We start from the raw sequence: 23414 nt of genomic DNA, 5'->3' as shown, positions 1-23414 counted from the left end.
GTCACGATGCAAGAATATTTCCAACCGTTTCTCCTCTTTAATATCCTACTATACACGCATACATCAAGGGCTAAAGACGGCAAAATATTTGATAGTTCTCCAATTGTTAGTTTTGACCGGGGAGGAAATCAAGTCTACTGAATAATTACAATAAAATCCTGGATCCTGTTGAAAATCGACAAGACTCAAAAATAAGTAAAAAAAGAAAAAACAAAAGGCACACATTGCTCAGATTTAAACGTATCAATACATTGTTTAAATTGCAGTCAGAATACAAAACCGGAGCAATCATCCCTGTAATCACGAGTTGCAACCTATCATAGCGAGAGCTGGGAGAGAAGTAAGACGTGACAGTAAGATGTTCAGTATCGAGTAATTTCGTATCGTGTCAATAAGACGTCTACAGGAAGAAAAGAACAAAACATCCGCTTCCGCTCTAAAGTATTGCCACCCGCAGCTCACTCAAAGTTCAAAGGTTATAGAGCTGCAGGAAAAACTTTCCAACCCCGTCAGATGAGAAATATCTCAGGAACTAGCAAATGCAATCATAATGCTCTGCTCAGAAGAAAATGATTGTTTTAGGAGATGCCCCGCTTCATTTGATGACCTCAGAGGTGGTGTATATAGTCTGGATGGCGCTGCATTAGTCAAGTCCAGCCAGTCCGCCCAGCTTAGCTCACGCTCTCAGGAGAGGCGCCCATCATCTCCTGGATCTCTCTCACTACGATGATGCGGGCCAACATTTGCTCCACCTGCCGAGTAGACAGCGGCTGGGACGAGTACCACATCGGGCTGTTCGGCGCCACAACGGGCTCGGGCGTCATGTAGTAGGCGTCGCTGCGCCCTTTGACGCTTTGGGGACTGGAAAACAAAGCAGGGAGGTAAATTCGTTTTGAGACGCCCAGCAGGGTGTTTCACCTTGGTGGAAAGCTGGGAGTGAGGAGGCGCTCACCATTTGAAGAGGTAAAAGTCGTAAAGTTTAATGGGACAGCGCAGAGGGTTTTCAGGATCTTCAATCTGTTCTTCGTACATGTCGTCGGTTCCTGAAAGAATCAGCAGGTTAAAAACCGACTAATGAGTCAGGCAGCTGTAGAACTGTCACGATAAATCAATCGCATGATCAATTTACATTTGAATGATTTATCGTTTTTGTCTCTTTTCTCTCTTTCTACCAAAAAGTGGATGATAAAGTCTGGTACTTTGGTCTCAACAAGCCCTGTTTTTGAAGGACAGACAGTTTTGTTTACAGAGACTTCATAATTCAGTTTATTTAATGTTGTTCTTGTTTATCTTGGATGTCTTCCAGTTCCAGTGTTAATATTTTTCCACACTAAATATTTATTTCTAGACCTGGGAAATGTTTTCTGCCACTTTTTAGTATTATCAACATTTTGTGCAAAACATTCACCTCATTGTGTTTCCACAAGTCATGAAACGGCAAAATAATCAAGTTGGATTTTAATGCTCTTTTGTCACAAAATTCCCCCCCAAAAAGAAGGAATTTGATGATTTCTTTGGCATCTAAACCAAAACCACTTCAAGAACATCAGGTCCAGTTTATATCACAGAACTTATAGGATCTAAAACCAATAAAATTTGCACTTTTTTTATTCTTTAAAAGCTCAAATAGACAAAACTTGATCTGATATTCATCATTGAAATACCTACAACTGTTAACAATAATTAATTTTTTTGAAGAAATTCAGAGTTTTATCTTTAAATAATGGAAAAAAGGAGTTTTATTTGATTTTTTTTAAGACTGTAGGAACCCAGAACCTGCTGTGTGCGTCACCTTTTTGTCCGGAGGTGTGTTGGCTCTGCACTTTCAGAAGGCGAATACTGGTTGCCTTGTCCTTGGCGTTGGTGGGATTCTTCCTCGAGTGTCTCAACACCTTTGAAAAAGCCACTTTCATGTGGTGCTCAGGCGTTATCAGACGGAAATACCTGCAAAGTAACCGAGCTCTTAAAATCTGCTACCAAGTGATTCATTCAAGTAATCTATTAGTGATTACTCACTTAGTGTTGAAATACATTAGCGTTGTAAGCAATGTGGCAGGAGAATGAGCACCCAGCTGTTTACACTCCCACAGCATCTCCTCGGTCACATGACTTGGAATGATATAACCTGAGGAAAAAAATAAATAAATAAAGAAAATGACAAGTTTTCTTTTAAAGTATTAAATAAAAGCTAAGCAAAGACTCATCCTCACCTAACGGATGGATGCTGGGTTTCCAGTCCTGTAAGAGTTTGTGTAAACTCTCACAAAAGCGTGTGTAGTACGGATCAGAGAAGATATCATCCACACGTCCGTTTTCATACAGATACTACAAAAAAAACCCCAAATGTTAAAGAAGTTCAGATGCCATGCTGGTACGTTTTTATGCTGAAGAGTGGAGATGCTGACCTTCTGAATACACAAGAACACATAATACAGAACATCAGGCGCCAGCTCTTCTTCCTCTGAGCCCCGAGCTTCTTGAGTCATCAAGGAAAGTCCCAGGTTCAACTCGGCAACAGCACTGGACACCAAGTCTTCCTGGAAACGCAGAGGCTGGCGACCTGAGCACGGCGGCACAACGGAGGGGAAAAAACTGGAGCTTGAATTTGTAGGACAAGGTTTGCTCCTAGTTTTCCTCAAAGTGCGACGAAAAACATCAGAATTGCAAATAAAGTAAAAACAATTAAGCTGCCAACTTAATCCTAGTCATGGGTCGGTATATTATTGTTTAAAAGACGCTAAAGTTATATCTTTGAACGTTCTGCATAGGAAGGATGGTTGGAGTGATTGCAGTTTTCACCAGGTGTGTCTCTCCTCCACTTGTAGCTGCAAACTGCCAGCCAGCTGGCTGAAAGAAGGATAGCCTGTGTTCAGATTCCCACTTAAATAGTTCCAATGTATCTAACTGCTTTCTGTGTACATATTTGTTCATAAAACGAATAAATGCTGCATAATGGCTCACCTTTTAAAAGGAGTGTCATTTAAAACAAGCAAGTAAAGAAGAAAACCATTATGTCACAGACACAGAAGCTTGTTTTGGGAAATTATGATAAATATCAAAACCGACCATGACGGATGATCTACACAGGTTCATGCAGGTGCTTTAAATCCTTGACATTGTTTGAATTTAATTTAGGTGTTTTCAAGGTTTGGAAAGAACTTAATGTTTAAACTGCACAGCTTTGTAATAAACTTGAGGGAAAATATTTGTCACAAAAAGTGATTATTTGTACTGTTTGTAAGCATTTAATATGTTCCTTAAGAAACTGATCTGCTTAATGTCATGAATATTTAGTGATCTGTGTAACTGAGGTCGTCTTTGGCCAGGTACATTTTCAAAACATAACATTTTGTTATATTTTAGTTTACTTTGTCCCTGTGATGTAGAATATTATCACAAGATACCAGTTTTAAATGAGGCCATATAGCAGTGATTTGAAACCGTTTTCTTTAGTTCATTGATTTAATCTCCAAACAATGGTGCTGGAAAAGTTTGAAAAGTGCTTGAATTTTACTGGATGAAAAGTGTATGAACCTTGTCTACAGGCGACTATATCTGAGATTACTTTGATTCGTATTACAGATCAGTCTGGATAGTGGCTTTAATGAAACAGATTGTTTTAAATATGCCATAATAAAGTGAAACGCTGCTGTTTTTACAGCAGCGTTTTACAGCAGCCACACTAGAATCTCAAAGTCAAAGCCCGAGTCGACTTACGTCCTATCGGTGCGAGTTTTGTTTGTTCCTGCTTGCTGAGCTCGGCGTTTTTCTTCTTCGCCCAGAAGCGCCACACTTCCAGACCCTCCTCTGGTTTCAGAGACACGGGAACCAGAATCTCTGCAGGCGGTTCCACGTCGGCGCCCGTCTCTACTTGACCCTGTGCAGAACCAGAAGGAAAACTTTACAAATGTTGCCTGGGAATGTAAAATGGATTAACAGAGAGTATAATAATCCACACAGGCTGTATTAATCTTACTTTAACTTATTGTCTGTTAGATGTCAAGACTGTTTATGTGTGACTGCGGCTGCGTAAGAGGAATGCGTTTCCAACCTGCAGATGGAGCTGCTGCTCTGCGCCGTCGTCACCGTGGCTCTGCTGCTGACTGGGGTCCCAGATGTGGACCGACTGCGTGGTGTTGTAAGTCCCTCCTACAGTCTGCACTGCCACTGGGATGTGGATGTTCCCGTTCATGAACTGTGCAGGCAGCAGCGTCTGCACTATCTCCTCCTGGGTGGAGGCCACCTGACCGTCTGTGGACCTCGACACGGAGCTGGCAGCCACTTTGTCCTTTCCGTTGGTAGTCGTGGTAACCTGCACGGTGCTGTATGCATCCTGTGGTATGGCGATGTGTGTCACCCCCTGCTGCTGTGGAGTGGAGTAGACGGGGATGGTCCAGGTCTCGCCTGTGGGGCCTGTGATGGTTCCAGTGGTGCTGTACAGCTGAGCGCTGTCGACGGTCAGCAGGTCGGGTCGCAGGGAGACGTAGCTCTGCTGCTGCCCCTGAGGGATGGTCAGAACCGTGGCCACCTGCTGGCCCTGCGGCACGGTGTAGGAGAGGGCGAGGGGAACGTCCACCTTCCGCTTCTTCGCCGGCTGGAGGACGGTCGCGACGGCACCCAGCCGCCTCTCGCCCTCCCTTGGAGAATCCTGCTGCTGGGACGGAGACATGGCCTCTATGGTCTGGATCTGGATCTGCTGGCCGCTCTGCAGCTGGATCTGCTGGCCCGCCTGGAGCTGGATCTGCTGCCCGCCAGGCAGCTGGATGTGCTGTGTTCCTTGCAGCTGGATTTGTTCGCCGCTTGACAGCTGGATCTGCTGACCTCCAGCAACAGCTGCAATCAGCTGAGCCTGGATCTGCAAAACACGGTGAGCGCGTTCAGTAAACGGGTCACGTTTACTGAACGCTCAGGATCTTCGAGCACCAAGAGGATTCCTGGACCTGCTGCTGCTGCTCCTCTGTGAGCTCGGCCTGCTGCACCAGCTGAGCCGTGGAGATTCCATGCAGCTCCTGCTGGGACGGGGAAGACACCTGCAGGACCTGGCCCACCGCTTGGCCCGGCTGTTCCTGGATCTGGACCTGCCAGAAACCCACCAGTAATTACACTAACCGGAGGCAAAGAAATGTGATCCAACAACACGATCAAGGGGTAAAACAGAGAAAATCTAAAGGATTTAAACTGTTTTTACTGTTGCATGTTTGATGAAAGTTGAGTATAAACAAAAACTATTTCCACAAAGAGAAACTAGTTTTATGTCTCACTGTCTACACTTGGTGTATTTATTTTGCTCTCTTTTGGCTTATGTAGTCGTATCTTTTATTATTATAATACCTTTTATTTAAGACAACAGATCTACAAAATATCCATACTTCAGTCTGGACATAATTGTACTATAAGCATCAGTTATCGTATTACTTCCTTAAGATGTTTTTATTTAATACTTTTCCTTTGATGACGGCTCTTGTAGTCTCTTGTGTCCTTGTGTGTTAAAATTCAAAAACTACACAAAAAGCTGAAATAAAAAAAAAACGCTTTGCCAAGAAGACACTGCATTTAAACAGCAACAATAAAGCTTAATTTGCACAACTGCGAGTTGCACCTAATAAAAAAAGAACCACAACTTAACTGTGCTGCTTATTTAGTTCAAGAATTGACACTGAAAATTTCCAATTATTACTAAGTGGCTCACATACACCCATGTTTAATATGTCCATATACTCGTCTTCAGCAGCTCTTTTTTGCTGTCGTATGCCTTATTAGTTGCATTTTAAAAATCTAAATATATAAACTCACCTGCACTTGGAGTTGTTGCTCAGAGCCTGGATGTACAGACATTTGGGGGGAAATCTCAGCTGAGGTTACCTGGACCTGTAAAAAAACAAAAACATTTATATAAACTTTTCTTCTATCTTTAATGAGACAAATCTTGAAAACAAATGACATTTAAGGAAAAGGCCAATAAATATCAAACCAGAATGCCTCACATTTACAGCACACATATTCTCATATCAGACACACCAAGTTATAAATAAGTTGCCTCTATCAGTCTGCGATCATGTAAACATGTCCTGAAAGCTTGCACAGCTCGTAATCTCACTAAATCTACTTTAATGCTGTGAGTGACAAAATGAACAGCAAAGAGAGTTTTTACTTGCATAGCTATTATCTGAAAGATATTATGTTGTGAAAATAGATTAACAGACTAATGTCCATCTTGGATCAATTTTCAGTCATGCTGTAAAAAATGAAAAGAGATATTTTAGCTGTACTTTGATCCTTTACATGTTACCTTGTATATTGTACAAAGTAGCATGTACATGTAACCCTGTACATGGATTTTGAGAACAAGTTGTGGCTTCTCCACTTCAGAGCAATAAAAACAATTCATACACATTAAGCTACAACTCAAGACTCCAACTAAATACACAAAGCTAGTTAAGAAGAATAAATGTGTCTATTGGAAATGCAGCATATGCACCTATTTTTTTCTATTTTAGAGACAACATAAAGGCCAACTGAATCTAGTCACTTTTTTTGTTTCTTGTAAGTTAAAGTTCCATGCTTTTATTTTGGCAACGTTCTGTATTAGGTATCCATGGTAACAGAACAACAAACGCATAAAAGGCTACTTAAATTTAGCTTCAGCCAATAAGGGAACAAGGTAAGGACGACTGAAGTTTATTTAGGTATTTTGATTCTGTGATTGCTTAATTAATGATTAATGAAAGGAATTGTATCAAAGTGACGAGCTGTGCTTCAGGACCGGTGAAAACGATTGTAATCTATATTTTTCTTGTTGAGCTCTTATACGGTGGTTGATGACGTACAAGGATGGCTTTAACAAATCATCCTTTTGCCATCAGCTCCGGCCTTCTCAAAGCTGACTGAATGCTACAGACGATAACTACAAATGCATTTCCTTTAACAGCGACTGCAGCAAAGTCTTACTGGGCAGGCCAGCTCCAGGAGGGATCCAGCCACCTCCGTGCTGTCGGTGTAGACACAGTTGGCCTCCTGCTGCTGGTACACCATGGTTGTGGTGGTGGCCGCTGCTCCTCCTCCTCCTCCCCCCTGCTGGTTGAACTCCTGCAGCACCTCTGGGCCCTTAGCGAGGGACTCCAGAAACTCCTTCATCCTATGCTGAGGCACAGTGCGGGCCTTCTGCCGCACATATTCGTCAAATGAGACCACCCCGCCCTCCTGCTCGTTCATCGTCACTTGACCTGACATAATAAAGTAAAAATAAATAAATAAATAAATATCTAACAAACATGACAGCATACATTATGTTTGCAATCATTCGCATTTAAAGGATGATTTAAATATAAAGCTGTTTAATGATGATTTTATTTTTGTGAAAAAAACATCTCAAACAGAAAAACAATATCTGCTAAACTCCTGCTTAAGAACGTTGCACATTATGGAAAACAAATAACTGAGGCTAATGCGCTAAATTCAACTTTTTCTGGACACTTTCCGATCATTTTATCTCCTGCACACGATTACATGTTCACATTAGGTGACTTTCGATTACATAAGTATAAAGTAATAACCCCATTAACTAAAAATATGCTTACGTGATTTTAATTAATTGAAGATCAAATGTTTTAATGGTTGAGGTAGCTATTAGCATGCTAGCTATGTGTTAGCAAGACCCTGCCAAGTCCCAAACCATATGGAGAGTATTCTGACTTGCAAATGTTTGGTGTAATTGATGTGGCTTTATCAAAATACAAATATTATCACAAAATATACAATTAAATAGCAAAGTTTGCCCCGGAACGAACATCAAAGCCACCCTCCATTCATTACAACAACAGGACGCTAAGCTAGCCACTGAGCTGATGCTAGCCAGCTAGCTCGACAGCCTGAAGGATCCTGTCATGCTACCTTAAATAAAACGAAATCCTCTTCTTTCCGCCAAGGCACGGTGTTTAAAATTAAAAAGCCGATAAACGTCTAACAGCTACCACCAGCATGCCATTCGCTGCGCTACATAGCGCCGTGTAAGCAGCCGTAAAATCCCGCAAATAAGGCTGTGATTACACCGCGATAAAAATGAAACTGCAGCGGTGAAGCGGGGCGAAGAGTCTCTGACGTCTGCTTATTTTACAGGCTGGGCTCCGGGGGCTGCCGCTGCTCTGCTCTGTGAGTTTCCTCCAGCGCAGTGCTGATTGAAATCCCAGGAAATATTTCTGAGATGGACTCTTACAATATTAAGAAAACCCGCCTTGGTATGCTGTCCAGAAAGCAGTAAAATGTCGGCGGTATGGGCCCTGAAAGCAACGAGAATCAAACCTAAACTGAGTCTCCCATCCTGGGACCCAAACCAGCTGCGTGTCCATCTATAACTGAAACCAGAACTTCATGGTGGCCAAAATATAGCATGATACAAATACCTAGTCCTCTTTTGGTTTAATACACTATCGTGCCAAAAGAATAATGAAGAAATCTTATGCAGAGTATTAAAACCATTATACCTCTCTGTATCACCACATTGAGATAAATTGGAAGTGAAAAGTGCAACATATCCACATGTAAATACTGTAACACAACATCTGAAAAGAATTGCATTACAAAATCTACAAATCTCCTCGTTTAGTAAAGCTTACTTAAACGGACGTGTGATAAAATAGATCAGAAACCAATAAAAACTTATTTGCAGACCCATTTAAAACGCGTTATTGTTTAAGTGCTTCCCTCAATAGCCAATGTGAAGCCTGGTAAATATTTGAATGTGTATACCTTTAACAAAATCTAACTTCCCCAGTCTGCCTTAAAGCGCCAGGCATGTGCCACTGAGGGCGTCCCCTTGCTCGCTCCACAACAAACTGCCCCGTGCTGCTCTTAAGGTGGACCGACATAGATGCGCCCTCTGAATGGGCAGAGTCAGTCACTCACTGGACAGGTAAGAGTTAAAATCAGCCCTCTCCGCAGATCGTCTGATACTGTAAGGACTATGTTGATGTAATAGTAGGATATAATATTGCAGAAGTTGGTAGAGTACAACCCAGCATTTCTTCAACATATTTTTTACTATAGATAAAGTAAAAAAAAAACAAAACAAAACACAACAACAACAAACAAAAGATAAAGTAAATAATATGCAGATTCCAGTGTTTTATAGACTAAAATTGAACATAAAGCAATACAAATGAATTTCAAAATAATTTTTTTTAAGAATAAACAGTTTATCAAATCAGTTTCAAACCAATATTTACAGTAGATAATATAATTGCATACATTATTTATTCAAACAGATTAAACAATTTTGCATTATTTCCAAATGGCAAGACAAGCTCAGCATATAGACAACTGCATAATAATAACAATGTTGTACATTTATTTTTACTTTATTTAACCCGGTAAGTCGATGAAGGAGAAAAATTCCCATTTTCATCAACGTCATGTTCGGAAAACATCATACAACAGAACATCATACAGAAGAAGAGAGAAAAATAGAGTCAACAGTTTTCAACAAGAAGACTCACTTCGAGAGTAATTGAAGATCTGTATCAGTAGCTCATGCATTTTTCTTTGAAACATGTTTCTTCTTCATTCAGTTAAGTTACTTGCAGGGGGTAATGTATCCAGAAATTTTACTCAAGTAATAAAAGTGATACTTCATAAAAAATATTACTTAACTAAAAGTAAAAAGTAATCTACTCTTAAAGTCACTTTTCCCCCAAAAAAGGACTCAAGTAAATGTAAGTCACTATCTCTGATGTACAGTGCAGTTTTCTGTATTCATACTCCAAACTTTGCTAAATTTTATTTGGATTTTAATTCAATTCTATTCAATTTAGTTTATTTGTGAAACACCAAATCACAACGCATGCTATATCAAGGCATTTTACAAAAACATAATTATTTAATTTCAGTCATACATGCATTTCAAATGAAACTACTTGAGTCAGAAACCCAGGTTCACATTCCAGGAGAGCAATGATCCTGAACATGCAGCCAGAGTTACAATGGAAAACAAATCAAAACATGAGTTAGAACGACTCCGTTAATGTTCAGACCTAAATCCAACTGAGAATCTGTGACGAGACTCGAAAATTAACATAATCAATTACTCTCTGTTCAGTCTGACTGAGTGTAAGTTAAGTTGCCAAAAAGGTCAGGCAAAAATTTCAGTCTCCATGAGGGCTTCTCCTGAAAGATTTGTTGCAGTGCCAGTCAGATGTTTGTGAATGCCAATGTACCAGCCTGCGCTGCTGTGCTTTGAAACATTATGCACAGATGTATGTGTAGATTAACAGACTCTGCAAACAGCATTTTCAGACTTTGACCAATCCTGTTCAAAGCTCAGTGAGGTTCTACTCCAGTTTGTGGAATCACTGGCGCATTAGTATATATGTCAGTGATTGATTATTTTACTATATATTTTTTCTTTTTCTTTTTATTGTTCTTGTTCTGTCTGTTTATGGACCATAATTGTGTCTAAATAAAGAGGATTGATTGATTGATTGATTGATTGATTGATTGATTGATTGATTGATTGATTGATTGTTGTAATTGCAGCAAAATGTGGTTCTACAAACCACAGGGAACCAGGCCTGAATGAAAATGCAAGCCACATGTTTCATATTTTTATTTGCAAAAAAGTTGAAAACTTTGCATTATTTGGCTTTCAAAATGTGCTTCTGTGTGTTGGTTTATCAAATAAAATCCAAATAAAGTACATTAAAGTTTGTGACTGGGATATAAAACAATTAAACTGCTTTCATATCAATGATAGAGGACACTCAATTAATAATTATGTTTTATCACACAGCACACAGACTGTGCTGTGTGATAAAACAGCACACTCTGTGCTGTTTTATCACAGACTGTGATAAAACAGTCCATATTTCCACAGGTGTGAAATATGGTATCGTGTGTAAATAATAGTTGTCATAAATTGAGCATGTGCTCGTGTCTTCTTGGCTTCACATCATCGCCTCATGTGACTCGGTGCCACTGTAAGGATCTTAAAGTAATCCCTTTGCAAAGGGATTTACCTTCAAACAAATGTTGTAAAAAGTCAGGTGAGGCTTTTGCAGGCTTTTACTAATCAAAAAGAAAGAAACAAAAGCAATAAATTGTATCTTGCAAAACAAGAAAAAGCTACTTTCTCAGCTGATTTTCATAGACTTTTTTTTTTTTTTTTACATTTCACAAGCAGCTGCAGTTATTCAGGTCATCCTGGATGGGAAAAGGCCAAGGAAGCAGCTGGTGAGGTAAGAGGACTAAGACGTCGGCTTGAAAGGTTAGACGTCCGCGAGCGTGCCTCTAAACCCTCTGTTCAGTTTCTGTGTTCAGTGAGACGTTTATGTTCCACGGTAGAAATCAATGAGAAGCCCTGCAGCAATAAAGATGGAGCACAACCGCTGAAACCCCGAAGAGGAAGGCAGAGGATTGTCAGGAGCAACAGGTACCTCTACTGTTATCAGGTAGGCTTAAATAAACAGTTTTTGTTTTTAGGTTATTTTGTTGCAGCTGAATACTGAAATGTGTGAATAATAAATATTTTGTTTCACATTCTGCTAAAAACACTATTTTGTAAATGATTAAATGCTAAATTGAATGGACAAAAATCTCAGTTTTTTTTCTTTTGGATACTCAATATTTAATCTTATTCTACCTAAACTGTAAGTGTTTAAATTTATATTGCAATCTCAACTGCTGTTGGATCTAAAAGTCAAAGTACCTGATTATGTTACAGTAAGAAGTTGTAAAAGCAGACGTAGTCATTGTAGATTTTATTATACATTTTACACAAGTGTCATCACAACATTTATGCCCCAAACAGCACAAATAGTTCTGACTCATACTGCGAACCTCTATGTTTACTCCTTTTTCTATTTTTTATTTATTTTTTTGCTGGGTCAAATCGTCTGCAGATGCTGTGTGGATTGTAAACCCTTTGGATTACTCAGGGAATTACAGGATTAAAACACATGATCGTCTTGGATATCTCTGTGACTCTCAAATGAGTCTTAACCTTTGAAATCTTTCTACTGTCAACACACTGGCAATTATCCTAAATAGTAGACCGTAAAACACTTGTTACTCGTGAAAAAATGCTTTTAATGAAGGATGTTTTCAAAAATAAATTCTCTTAAAGATGTGATGACTAATCCCCAATTCTTTTTTGCTTTGTCTCCACAGACCGTGGCTGTAAATCAACAAAATGGGTCTCTCAACTTTTCTTTATGTTGTCCTAACTGCATCTCTCTGTTCACCTGGAGGTCTCACTCAAACTTTGGTTTCATTGGCCGCCTCTGATACGGTCGAAGTAGCTCAAAGTACAGGTGGAAACACTGACAGGTTGAAAAATGAAGCTGGCGGAGATACATTTGGTTCAGAGAGCCTTGTGGAGGGCAGCGGACAGACTGCTGACATCCTGACTTCACTGGAGCTCAGCAACGAGGAGACTGCAGTCCGAAAGGAGTCTGAGCAACTGAGCAATAAAAACCACTCAGGAACTGGAATCACATTAACCACAAGACCAGCACTAAGTGTCTACAACCAAGGAGCAGACGAAAATAAAGACTCAGTTACAGGATCTGAACGCTCCACTGTGATATCTGAGGGCGAGCCTTTGGATGATGACTTGCAGAAAGGTAAACTTGATTTAAACTCAAACACATTATAATCTCATTTTAATCCTTCAGATTATTAGAATATGTTTGGCTGGTATAATATACAGTTAAAACCAGATATTTACAGTCATATTCAGTAAATTGAAATATGTATTACTGAAAAGTTGATTTATTTCAGTAACTAAAGTCACTTAATAAAACACATTATAGATTAACAACACACAGATTGATGATTTCAAGCCTCTGGTTTCTGATCAATTTTAAGTATTTTCTGCTGAGTCAATGAAAACATGAGATTTAAGATTCAAATATTACATCAGACCAATAAAAAAAAAACAAAAACATTTTAATAAAGAAATGTGAGGTACTTTTAGTCCAACAAATTGGAATGGATTTTTTAATTTAGTGAATAACTGTATGTTGAAAGTTATAACCTTTTTCATCACCATCTGACATGGACTCAAGTTTAATTCGTTTTTTTATATTCATTAAGATTACCAAAATTATTAGAATTTGCTAAACGGCAGAATAATTACATGTTCTTAAGACATCTTTATTTTTACTGTATGTAAAAGTTTACATACAGTCCGGAAATAGACAGCACAGTTGTGTGTCATTAGTTCCAACGTGGTTTAATGTTTTAAAGTGGACGTCAGAGAAACCTAATGTCAGTTTCATTTGAACTTCATTACTGCCTCATTGGTGCGATTTGAATAACATTTACCTAAATTTTGTGGCAAAGTTACTCATGTCCAATAAACATGGTGGCTCCAAGTTGCAACGGTTACAATGCAAAAGGCAAAACTTTGTAAAGCAGTGGCACTGCAGGCAAGAAATGTAAAACTGATTTTTTTACTATGGCATGCTCAAAAAAGAAAAAAAAAATCTGTGTCGATGTAAGTTACCTGGAGATCAAATTATGTACACTACTGTATCAAACGTGTAGAAAGCCAATGCTGGGGCACCGTTTACTTAAAGCTGCTTGTCTTCATACACTTTTGAACTGCATAGCTTAAATACAATATTATTCTCACTGCTGAATTTGAGTGAGGGTTCGTTGGCAGCTGTTGGCACTGATTTATCAGCGTTGATTTCCTTAATTTTGGGAGATCGGTGATCAGCTGATACTTACATGTGAAGCTGATAGTATCCACTAATATTATCTACGTCAGCAAAGGTCTAAAAATCAACCACTGTCCTCTTCTGCTCTCCTGTCAGAGAGGTTTGACTGACAGACTGGCCCACCAGGTCACATCTTCACGTTCACAGTTAACAATAGTAACCCTATTGTTACCAACTCATCAACTTTGTTGCTATATTTAGCAACATTTCAGACGAATCAGCCAAAATTGGAGTCGGTAGATCAGGCTTTTTAAAGATCGGTAATCCGCGATCATCCAGAAAACTGTAATCGGTGCAGCCCTAGTTGGAATGCAAATCAAGCTCATGGTTGTGAAAGGCAACCTGAAATGATTCTTTATCTAATTCTTGTGTAAAAATAAGACATTTCTCTCTTTCAGGTGAAGACCACTCCAGAATCCCAGTCCAAACCAGTGTGTTTACCTTCGTGAATAATCCCAGCTTGTCTGGACCTGGGAGCCCATGCGTGCTCGGCGTCTCGCCTTGCACGATCTTTAACAGCTTCAATGGCACCAGCCTGCTGTGGGATGACATGAGCCGCACTCTGGCATTTGCTTGGGAGCTGCATGTCTTTGGATCTGCAAGCCTTTTCGTGTTGATAACAGCTCTGGCGGTTTTGGGAATTGCTGGAGCGTGCACTCTTCCTCATACCCTTTGTGATGCCCTCACGCTTTCTAATGGTTTCCTTGCTGTAGCAGGTGCTCTGCGCACAGCCCTCCTTCTCGTCGATCCTTACGGTACCCGTCAGATCCTGCCTCATGCCGCTCTGGCAGCTCTACATAATATTCCTTTGCAGCTTCTTCTGTGGGTGCAGGTTGTCCTCGCTCTTGTCACGCTCCGAGGGATAAAAGTAACATCTTTCCCTTCAAAGCTGCACTCCCCATGGGTGGTTGGAGTACTCGGTATATCGCACTGCACTTTCTTATTTTTAGCCGATCTGTACTCTTCAACCTTGCCCCCAGCTTTCCCTCTTTTGCTGCAGACCGTCTCCCTTTGCTGGGGTATCCCTTTCTGCCTGGGAATCCTCACCAAATCCCTCTCCCACTCACAACATTTCTCCAGATCTGCGGTCCCACAGTGGGTTCCCTCTCACAGGACAGAGAGGCTCGGGAAGCGAGTAACGGCTGTGTGCGCCTTCCTTGGTGTGCTCTGTTGCAGCATTCAGATATACACAGTTCTTTGGCTCTACGGGCTCCTGGGGAGCTGGAGGCGCTTTAGCTGGGGTTGGTGGCTCAGTCAGTTCTGGGCCAGGATTTTTGAGTTAGCATGGGGATTCTCTGTCCTTTTTCTTGGATCTTGGGTCTTCTGGACGCCATCTAAAGGCCAAGCAAGAAGCATTGATTTACAGGGTAGAGATAACATCTCTAAAAAGGAAGTAAAGAAAAGCTTGTGGCAAAGAGTTTCGGTTAGCATGCAAAGAGGCCTGAGGGGAAAATCAGAGAAATCCTTGGAAGACTTGATGCCAAACAACATTGCAAAGCATAACCTGTCTAGATCTGGTATCAGCAACAATGCACTGCATGATGATAAGCAAGCTCCCTCTAAACTGGACTACATTTCTGATCCTGTTAGCATCAGCAGCTCTGACTCTCAGACTGCACTGCTGTGGCAGAAAGTTGGAGAACGAGAATGTGTCCTCTCACTCATAGAGTTTGACATGCGACCCCCGTCTCCCATCAACCTCAGGCTCAGCATTGACAATGCCCTTCACCACGGGCAGCTCATAGCTGGGGCTGTTTTCACGCCTCCGCCTCCCTCTTGGACTCAAAGTTTGAGCACAGATGGAGCGAGGGGACCAACCACGTTTCCCCCAGCCTACGTCGGATACGGGTGGATGTTGGATACAGAGTCCATTTCTCCATCTTTAGACCATTTCCAGGCCAAGGAGCCAGCACAGTCAGTAAATGCCACACCAGATTTTAATAGCAGGATTGGATCTCCAGCTGCTGAACCAACGGGAGAACAATTTACAGGAGTGATGCTCCAAAATGACTGGTCTGATGACGACGTTACCGATCTCTAGGCTCATTAGGGTAGAGTCTTTAAAAATGCAAAATAATTTTTTTTCAAACTCACAATGTTATGCTGCATTAAGTATAAAACTGTTGCAAAAGATGGTTTCCCATAAGTGTAACTATTCAACTTCTAAAGGTCTAATTTTGAATGAAAACTTTGCTAATTTTTAGGACAGGCCAGTTTAGTTGTAATTATAACGTCAATATTTCTATAGATTTTTGATTTATTCTCTTAAGTTTTTTTTGGAGTGTTTTTATTTTAGGACACAATCTGAAAGGAGAGCAAAGTACAAATGGACAAACTGGTTTTTTTTTGCATAGTTTTACAGTTTTAGTTTATGTTATGTAGAACAGAGGAGTTTTTTTTTATTAAGGTCCATCATATTTCTACACTTTTTTGTATCAGATTTGTTTAGTTATAAATGCTCGAAGGATTTTATGTTGTATTTGTAAACAAGGAAAATGAATTAAATATATAATGTCAAACCCGCTTAATGGTTATTAGTATTATGCTCTTGATATCTGTTTGTTATTCTGTGAAAAAAAGGATGCCACTATGTGTTATCAGGGACTCTGACTCACAGCTAACATTTCAAAGCATTTGGCCTTTGCTTTTTCTCCTCAGGCATTTCTTTAAACACGTTATTTATAGTTTTTAAATATTTTAAATAAGCAAGATGGTTTGCACACTGACTCATTTATTTCACCACTCCATGGGACAAAGGAGACATTTCATTGATGTGGCTCTTCAACCATTAAAAATCATGGAGAGGTTGGTGCAAAGGAGAAAATGTTAGGACTAATACAACGAGTCTTCATCAAGCAAAATGTATTAATTGTTTCACATATTAAAAAACTATGTTACTGAAAATAGGTTTCATCTGTAATTTTCACAAGTTCAATTTTTAGTAAACTGTACATTTTTAAAATTTTGTTTGGTTGACTGATTTTAAAATGTACAAAAGAAACAAAAGTAAATGATGCTTTAAATTAACTTTAACAGTTCTGACACAAAGCCAGTCGACCTTGGAAAAACCATTTTCACCTTCATCCCACTGGGCTCTCTCAAAGTTGTGTACTCAGGCTATTGATATCAACACAACTGTGTACCCCGAAAGAGTTAGACCTGATCATTTAAAGCCACAAAAGTGGTATATTCCTCATTTATAGGAATATTGAACAAAGGTGTAGGGAAGATGTCAAACAAACCAAGGCCTGAGTTAAGTGAAAACAACCTGCTTGTTCATGAGTGAAATGAAGGAGAGGATCTTTCAACCACAGCTCATATGGTGAGAATGCTAATATAGGAAGCACTGTTTGTTGTCGTTTTCTCTGAGATACTATGAAAATTTTAATGCTGTTAGCTCACTTAAATACTTGGTGACTGCTGCTAAAGAGTGTTGTGCTCAGGCTGTGACTTGCAGAAACTGGAGTGGTAGCTCAGCTGCAGTATGACAGCAAAAGAAACCATGCAGAGGAAACTGAGAAACAGAGAAGATCATTCCCTCTGTAAAAGGGTGTGTTTAAATCTGTTGAAACATAATTGTTTTTATTTTATATGTTTGATCTTTTGTGTGTCTCTGTTTTTACATGCTTGTCTGTTAAAGATCCCAGACAAACACTATCTAATGTTTTTTATGTGTACAATAAATTGATGATAAATTCATTTGTTTGATTGATTGATTGATTTCATTTAAAGTTAGCCAAACTATCAATAATGATATAATATAATATAATATAATATAATATAATATAACTCTGTATATCAATTAAAAATATCTTCATAACATAAAAAAGTAAACTGCAAAAATCACAAACATGCACCATGTTTAGATTGAATCTCAAACAACTCTCTCTCTTTTTAAATGTTATTTCTTAAAATTAAACCAGATTTTATGTTTATTTATTTTTTTACTCAAACACAATATCTTAGTCGTGATAATCATCACAGCACTGCAATACAGACAGGTGCGCTTTGTGACGTACCGCTGCCTGATTGGTTAATTAATTTCACAGTACAGTATATGTTCGGTCGTTGGACGCCACGGAGTTCCTGGCGATTAGCTGCAGTTTTTACAATCTGTACAGTCTGACGAGGAGTGATGCCTTTGAGGAGTATTTTGTCGTATTTTGCACTGATCATCGTCCTGAGGTCCTGCACTGTGTGTGCTGGACTCTCTGGTGAAGCGGAGGAGGAAAGACCTGCAGCGGTCCCAGGCAGTCATCACCTCAGCCGGGTGGGGTCTGGTCGGAAAGGTGAACCTGGTTCACTGACCTTCACATATGACCAAAAGGGAGACTTTAATTCCACTAATGGTGAGTTTTATTGGCATACAAGTATATTCCTGTGTATTTAAGCAATTGTGTTGGTATGTCACATGAAATGCTTTCAATAGTGTAGAGACTTGTGTGATAATTTATTATGAAAAAAGCGTTTTTTAATCTTTCACCATGGGGGTAAAATAAATTAATGCTCAGAACATCATGTAAATTAACCCTGGCAGAGCAAATTTATACTTTATGATGCCAAATGTCTCGTTTTTGATACAAGCATCTTTTCAATTGAGTTACCATTTCCTCAAAAGGAATTTTATGGACTAAAGTACCACTAAATCCACTAAATGTATATTTTCTGTGCGTCATGATTATTTTATTATTTTTTTAAATAATGCATATTGTACCAGAAAAGCCTCATGTGTCCATCATGATGAAAATTAACTTAAGGAAACCAGGGCCTTTTTTCAAAATGATGTCGGTAACCGACTGGGATATTAAATCAGACCTTTTGTAGTCTGACCTAACACTACAATCTGCCGCACATTTTTATACAGCATTCATGAAAAATGAGCTAAACATGCCTTGGTCTAATGTCCCAAAAGCTTCAGGTTATGTATGGCAAACTGTGAATAAATGACCGAACAGAAGCCTTCAGCCACAGTGTGTACCATGAACTGGATAAAATAGGCAAAGGTTTTTATTCTGAAAAAAAAGTGTTTTAAGGGGAAATCTTTTGGTAAGACTCCAACACTGTTTCTTACAAACCAATTTAGTTAGATGGTTTTATGACATTTATTGTGTATTGGTTGTTACAATTATGGGATTTTAAATTTTTATTTCTCAAAATGAAACATTTATTTGACCCTTTTGGTGTTGCTGATCTGCTGTAACTCTGGAAACGCAATGCAAATGGCTGCTAATAATGAGCTGCAGAGAATTTCACAATTGACGCTTTCTGTATTTTTTTTAGCATATACAGAATAAGTCTTTTACAATGTTAATGTAAATGTTTCCTAGATTTATAGGTCTGCATTTGAAGAATTTAGTGGGACTAATGGTAACGTAGAAATATTTTGTACTGTCCTTTTTTTTTTGGAACGGTTTGCCTTTTAGCTATTCAACTGCTTCCCTGCTTTTTAATTGAATGAATAAGGACACTTGGGTGTATAACCTTGGGCAAAAGTCTTTGGTTTAATCTCTACTTGTGTTTTAGTGTTGCACTCTGCGAAACTGAAGCGCCTGGCTCCATCGGTGCATTGCGGCAGCAACCAGATGACCCTCTCTGTCAAACGGAGAGGAACTCATCATTTTCTCATCGACAGCGGTTGGTCCCTTTTTTTTGTTTTGTACAGAGTCAGAACTGCTGTTCAGTATGCAAAGACGGGATTAACATCTTTGAATTTCAAACAGGTGAGGAGCCTCTGACTCCTCTGTCCCAGATGCCCTCTACATGTGGCTTTTTTGTGAAGCGATCCCGCAGAGATGTGCAGTATGCGGCCTCCTATCAGGGCTGTCATGTTAACAAGCAGGTAGAAGTTTTATTCTACGCCGGACCAGATTTTATTTTAACATCATAAAAATAAGGTCAACCTTGCCTCGGGCTTCCTTTCCACAGGGAAATGAATATTCCTTACCGCTGCGATTATGGGGGGAACCGATGACCATGTCCTGCCCTGGTATGGTGCCACTGCCCTCCATTTTCTGCTTTCCAGACAAGATGGTGGTGACGATTCGCGGCGTACCAGCAAATGAACTCAAAGTAAAAGGTAGGTTGTGTTTAGAGCAGTGATTTGCAAAAATAGCTGTAACTTTTTGAATATTCATGTTGCAACCACAAACTTCAGTGTACTTTATGTAATATATTGCCACCCACATGACAGCAAATGAGGATTTTATCTGTTTAAGAGGAACTCATAGTAACTGTGGAGGAACTGCAAAGATGTGTTGCTCAGGTGGGAGAATCTGCTTATGGGATAACTATTGGTTGTGTGCTTCAATCTGACCTTTATGGGAAGGTGGCAAAAGGAACATCACTTATGGAAAAGCCAAAACATTTTTTTCTTTGACAGGTGCTTTATGTGACCGAGAATCCTCTGGTCAGATGAGATCAAAATAACTTTTTTGACTTTTTGGCAAAAATGCATATTATAGGTGAACTAATACTGCACATCACACCAAATGTATTCCCCACAGTAACATGATAGCGGCAACATCATGCTGTGGGGATCCCTAATTTCAGCAGGGACAGGGAATCTGGTTGGAGTTGGTGGGAGGATGCAAGGTGCTGAAGGCGGCGCAATCCTGAAAATGTTTATTTTTGTAAATGCGCCATAATTGTAGATTTTTATCTGTCGTCTCTAGACAATGAGTAATTGCGCTTTCTAAAAACAAAGGTTATACAAACAAGGTTAAAAAGACTTTTCACAAATTTGGTTTATGCGGAGACTTGAAAATGTTTAATACTGATATTTATCCAATCCAGAGCAAGTCAAATCAGAAGTTTGTATAGATTTGTCGTATAAAATCCCAATACCTTCCACTCTGGTTGCAATGTGAAAAGTTTACAGTATTTTGCAAAGCGGTCTGCCTTTATTTTACCAATTTTAATTTTTCAGGATGGAGGTTAAATGTTACCAGTAATGGACATTAGTTCTGTGCATCTAGAAGAATCTTTTTAAAGCCTTCTAGCTATTAAAACGCATTTGGATAAACTTCTTGTGTTAAACCTGTTGCAGTGTCTGGGACATGGCAGCCTTGGTCATCAGCATGCAGCAGCTGCAGGCTGACTTTTAATGAGTCTTTGGGGGAACTAATGCTCATCGCACCTTACAACCAAGACTTGTGTGTAGAGATCAAGGTATGATGAGGCCCTCTTGTGGTCAAACATGGAAACTGAGCTATAGATTCGCTTCTGATTGCATCTTGTGTTGCAGGATGGGGAGCATTTACTCTCTCTTCAGTGGGCAGATTTTGAACTGGCAGCATCTTGTCCTCCAGTACCAAACCCTGACCTCACCACAGAAAGAGCTGCACCCTCTATTGACGGCAACGAAGCCCTGCAACTTCAGTTCCCTCAATTGCCAATATTTTCGCAGTTCCTAGAAACGCAGTCAACACAAAGTCCTGGGCTTGTGGCTCCGTTGCCGTTTTCCTTTGTTGCTGCAGACTTCTCTGAAAAACAAAAGATACCTGAAAATCAGAGCCCTCCTTTACTGCCCCACTTCTATTTGTTTCCTGGATCTGAATCACCAGCACATCCACATAGAGTCGACACACACACAAGTCGACTCTGGTCACCTCAGACATCACTGTCTCTGTATCCAGTTCCACTTTTCCAAGAATTTCCCATGATGCCTGGAGTTTTTCTGCCAACAACAACCCCCGTACCACTTCCTGCAACAAGCACAGAGGCTGTTGTGACCACACCTGCTCCAACAGGGAATGAAAAACCTTATCTGCAGCCAGAGTTTCCAGCGCTGCTTCAGTATCCCTTTGCACCGTTTTCTAAATACCCACAATCTCCACGGGAACAAACTGCGGCCGATGCAGAATCCAAACCACAGCACCTCCATCCTCGGGTCTTCCAGATCCCCATGTTGTATCCTTTCAATCATTTTCCCCAGTTACAAAATGCTCCTGCTCCAGTGGCCTCCACTGACCCGCCTCCTCCTGAAAAGCCTTTATACCAACAACACCCTGTTATACCCCCATATATGTTCCCAAGTAGGTTTCCATACCTGCATTTCTTCAATTCTCCAGTGATGACTTCTTCATACCCAGCTCCATCAGGTCAGCAGCAGCATCAACCCGTCTACCACTCCATGCAGGCTTTCTACCCCTTCCTTCCTGATCAAAGTCGAACTGCACCAAAAGACATCTGACCAGGGTTCTGCCAGAACATTTCGGACCATCATGGATTGGTTTACTGTCGCTGATTTCTGCTGTCGTCCTCTGCTGATTACTCAACTACTGAATAAAAGTGTTTGAGGTCAGACAGCTTGCAAGAAATTGCAAACAAAAAATACTCATCTGGAAAATAAAGGTTGAAGATGCATTTTCTACTAACTTACTTTGGTCTGTTTTTTTTTTTTTTTTTTAAATTGGATTGATGAAAATCCTTGTATTTTCTAATGTGAACTTTTGCTTGCTTTGTGGGATTGGCAAGATATTCCAAAATGCTAAATACAAGTGCATCTAATTGTACTGAGTCTTAGGAACTCGATCCAAAGTCAAATTTGAATAAAGTTGATCTATATTGGCAGCAGTGCACAACAAATGTCATCTCAATGGCCAAACTGACCCAGTTTATATACAGACTGCTGAGTATTGGTCACCGACACTTTGAGAAGGGGACACTACAAAAGGTCAATACTGAAGCAGTGTTGGCATCCTGGACACGGCAGGTGTTCATTCTCACAATGTTAATACAGTAAGTTATGCAAAACTGACCCAAATACGTACATGATGCTGTACTCACTAAGGTGACATGTTTTTGGGTTTTGGCTGTAATTGAGATTAATCATTTTCACAAGTTTGTTTGTGGATTGAGTTATGAACTTTTTGACTTTCTAATTTGTTGCAAACCTACTCGACTATCAAAGCTAAAGGGAACAAATGCTGACCTGGATGGAGTACTGCTCCATATATTTAATCCTTTTTGCTTCCGTCTTCTTACTGATTAGGGTTATAACTTTAAAACCCAGATAAGCAAACTGGACAGAAAAAATAAGCTTCAAAGGCTGAATAAAATAACTAAAGCCAAGCCCTTGCTTTTAATTGCTCAGTTGAAAGCATACTTTTGAAATCTTAAGTTTCTCTCTGTGTTTTCACCTCTGAGCCTCCATGATTATTCTCTCAGATTATTTTTTATCTCACCAGGTGGAATTTGATCTTCCACGTGGAATATCAAATTCCAATAATGGCAGTAGCATAAAAATGTTACTCCAATGATTTTATGCTAGTTAAGTGGAATGTCTTCAAATGTTTACACAAATTGTAACCCCAGGAAATGACATGAAGGAATTCATATTTATCACAAAGCAATAATGCGTCTTGAGCTTTCTCATAATCATTGTCGGATGTACAACCTCCAAACTGTATTTACACTTATGTATTTACACAGATGCCAAAAAGTTTTAATTTTAAGATTACTTTAGTGACGTGCCCTATTTAGTCTCCATTGAACAATATAAATCTGTAAAAAAACAAATTGTAATCAGTTCTTTTGCTGACAAAAAGTTTCACATGTTTTAAAACTCTTTTGAAATGGAATGGCAACTTGAAAAAGTGTAACAGCTGATATTTAATCTGTTATTAGTAAAATCTGGCACTGCATATTCCAGAGCAATCTCTATTCATTACCCTCATTTGTGTGTAATGTTTATTTCTAGTG

General features: G+C 39.6%; 3 protein-coding genes and 1 long non-coding RNA gene across 4 annotated transcripts; 3 read left to right on the top strand and 1 right to left on the bottom strand.

Annotated features, from left to right (window-relative positions):
* Window positions 1-17: 17 nt before the first annotated feature.
* On the bottom strand, window positions 18-8305 carry qrich1 (glutamine-rich 1). The gene is made up of 12 exons (XM_008409739.3): window positions 7891-8305; window positions 6949-7223; window positions 5794-5868; window positions 4941-5078; window positions 4052-4855; window positions 3718-3877; window positions 2406-2560; window positions 2211-2325; window positions 2017-2125; window positions 1793-1944; window positions 953-1043; window positions 18-861 (listed from the first exon to the last, which is right to left on the bottom strand). Exons 2-12 carry the CDS (start codon window positions 7210-7212, stop codon window positions 672-674), a joined length of 2253 nt encoding a protein of 750 aa, XP_008407961.1. The 5' UTR covers window positions 7213-7223; window positions 7891-8305; the 3' UTR covers window positions 18-671.
* On the top strand, window positions 5847-7282 carry LOC145551697 (uncharacterized). Its single transcript, XR_014087591.1, has 2 exons — window positions 5847-6661; window positions 6929-7282. It is a non-coding gene; the product is annotated as an uncharacterized LOC145551697 (long non-coding RNA).
* A 942-nt stretch (window positions 8306-9247) lies between the features above and the next one.
* On the top strand, window positions 9248-17411 carry LOC103465134 (proline-rich transmembrane protein 3). The gene is made up of 3 exons (XM_081607149.1): window positions 9248-11438; window positions 12157-12611; window positions 14111-17411. Exons 2-3 carry the CDS (start codon window positions 12179-12181, stop codon window positions 15751-15753), a joined length of 2076 nt encoding a protein of 691 aa, XP_081463275.1. The 5' UTR covers window positions 9248-11438; window positions 12157-12178; the 3' UTR covers window positions 15754-17411.
* Window positions 17412-17770: 359 nt separating this feature from the next.
* LOC103465133 (uncharacterized) lies at window positions 17771-22087 on the top strand. The gene is made up of 6 exons (XM_008409730.3): window positions 17771-18061; window positions 19236-19346; window positions 19433-19551; window positions 19638-19788; window positions 20758-20879; window positions 20956-22087. The coding sequence occupies exons 1-6, from the start codon at window positions 17848-17850 to the stop codon at window positions 21901-21903; spliced, it is 1665 nt and encodes a 554-aa protein (XP_008407952.1). The 5' UTR covers window positions 17771-17847; the 3' UTR covers window positions 21904-22087.
* Window positions 22088-23414: the final 1327 nt, after the last annotated feature.

The sequence above is a fragment of the Poecilia reticulata genome, chromosome 5, assembly GCF_904066995.2.
Source record: "Poecilia reticulata chromosome 5, P_reticulata-male-v2, whole genome shotgun sequence".
In the NCBI taxonomy this organism is placed as follows: Eukaryota; Metazoa; Chordata; class Actinopteri; order Cyprinodontiformes; family Poeciliidae; genus Poecilia; species Poecilia reticulata.
The sequence above is the reverse complement of the archived record's forward strand: the minus strand, read 5'-3'. Positions and strand labels throughout refer to the sequence as shown.

What these genes read in the sequence shown, in the direction of transcription:
- qrich1 (XM_008409739.3), bottom strand. Translation starts at nt 7,212, where the DNA reads ATGAACGAGCAGGAGGGCGGGGTGGTCTCATTTGACGAATATGTGCGG. An exon ending in TCCTGGAGCTGGCCTGCCCA is followed by an intron (nt 5,869 to 6,948) that starts GTAAGACTTTGC and finishes GTTTTTTTACAG; the next exon opens with GTCCAGGTAACCTCAGCTGA. An exon ending in AAAACTCGCACCGATAGGAC is followed by an intron (nt 2,561 to 3,717) that starts GTAAGTCGACTC and finishes CGCCGTGCTCAG; the next exon opens with GTCGCCAGCCTCTGCGTTTC.
- LOC103465134 (XM_081607149.1), top strand. Translation starts at nt 12,179, where the DNA reads ATGGGTCTCTCAACTTTTCTTTATGTTGTCCTAACTGCATCTCTCTGT. An exon ending in GGATGATGACTTGCAGAAAG is followed by an intron (nt 12,612 to 14,110) that starts GTAAACTTGATT and finishes TCTCTCTTTCAG; the next exon opens with GTGAAGACCACTCCAGAATC.
- LOC103465133 (XM_008409730.3), top strand. Translation starts at nt 17,848, where the DNA reads ATGCCTTTGAGGAGTATTTTGTCGTATTTTGCACTGATCATCGTCCTG. An exon ending in AAATGAACTCAAAGTAAAAG is followed by an intron (nt 19,789 to 20,757) that starts GTAGGTTGTGTT and finishes AACCTGTTGCAG; the next exon opens with TGTCTGGGACATGGCAGCCT. An exon ending in ACTTGTGTGTAGAGATCAAG is followed by an intron (nt 20,880 to 20,955) that starts GTATGATGAGGC and finishes CTTGTGTTGCAG; the next exon opens with GATGGGGAGCATTTACTCTC.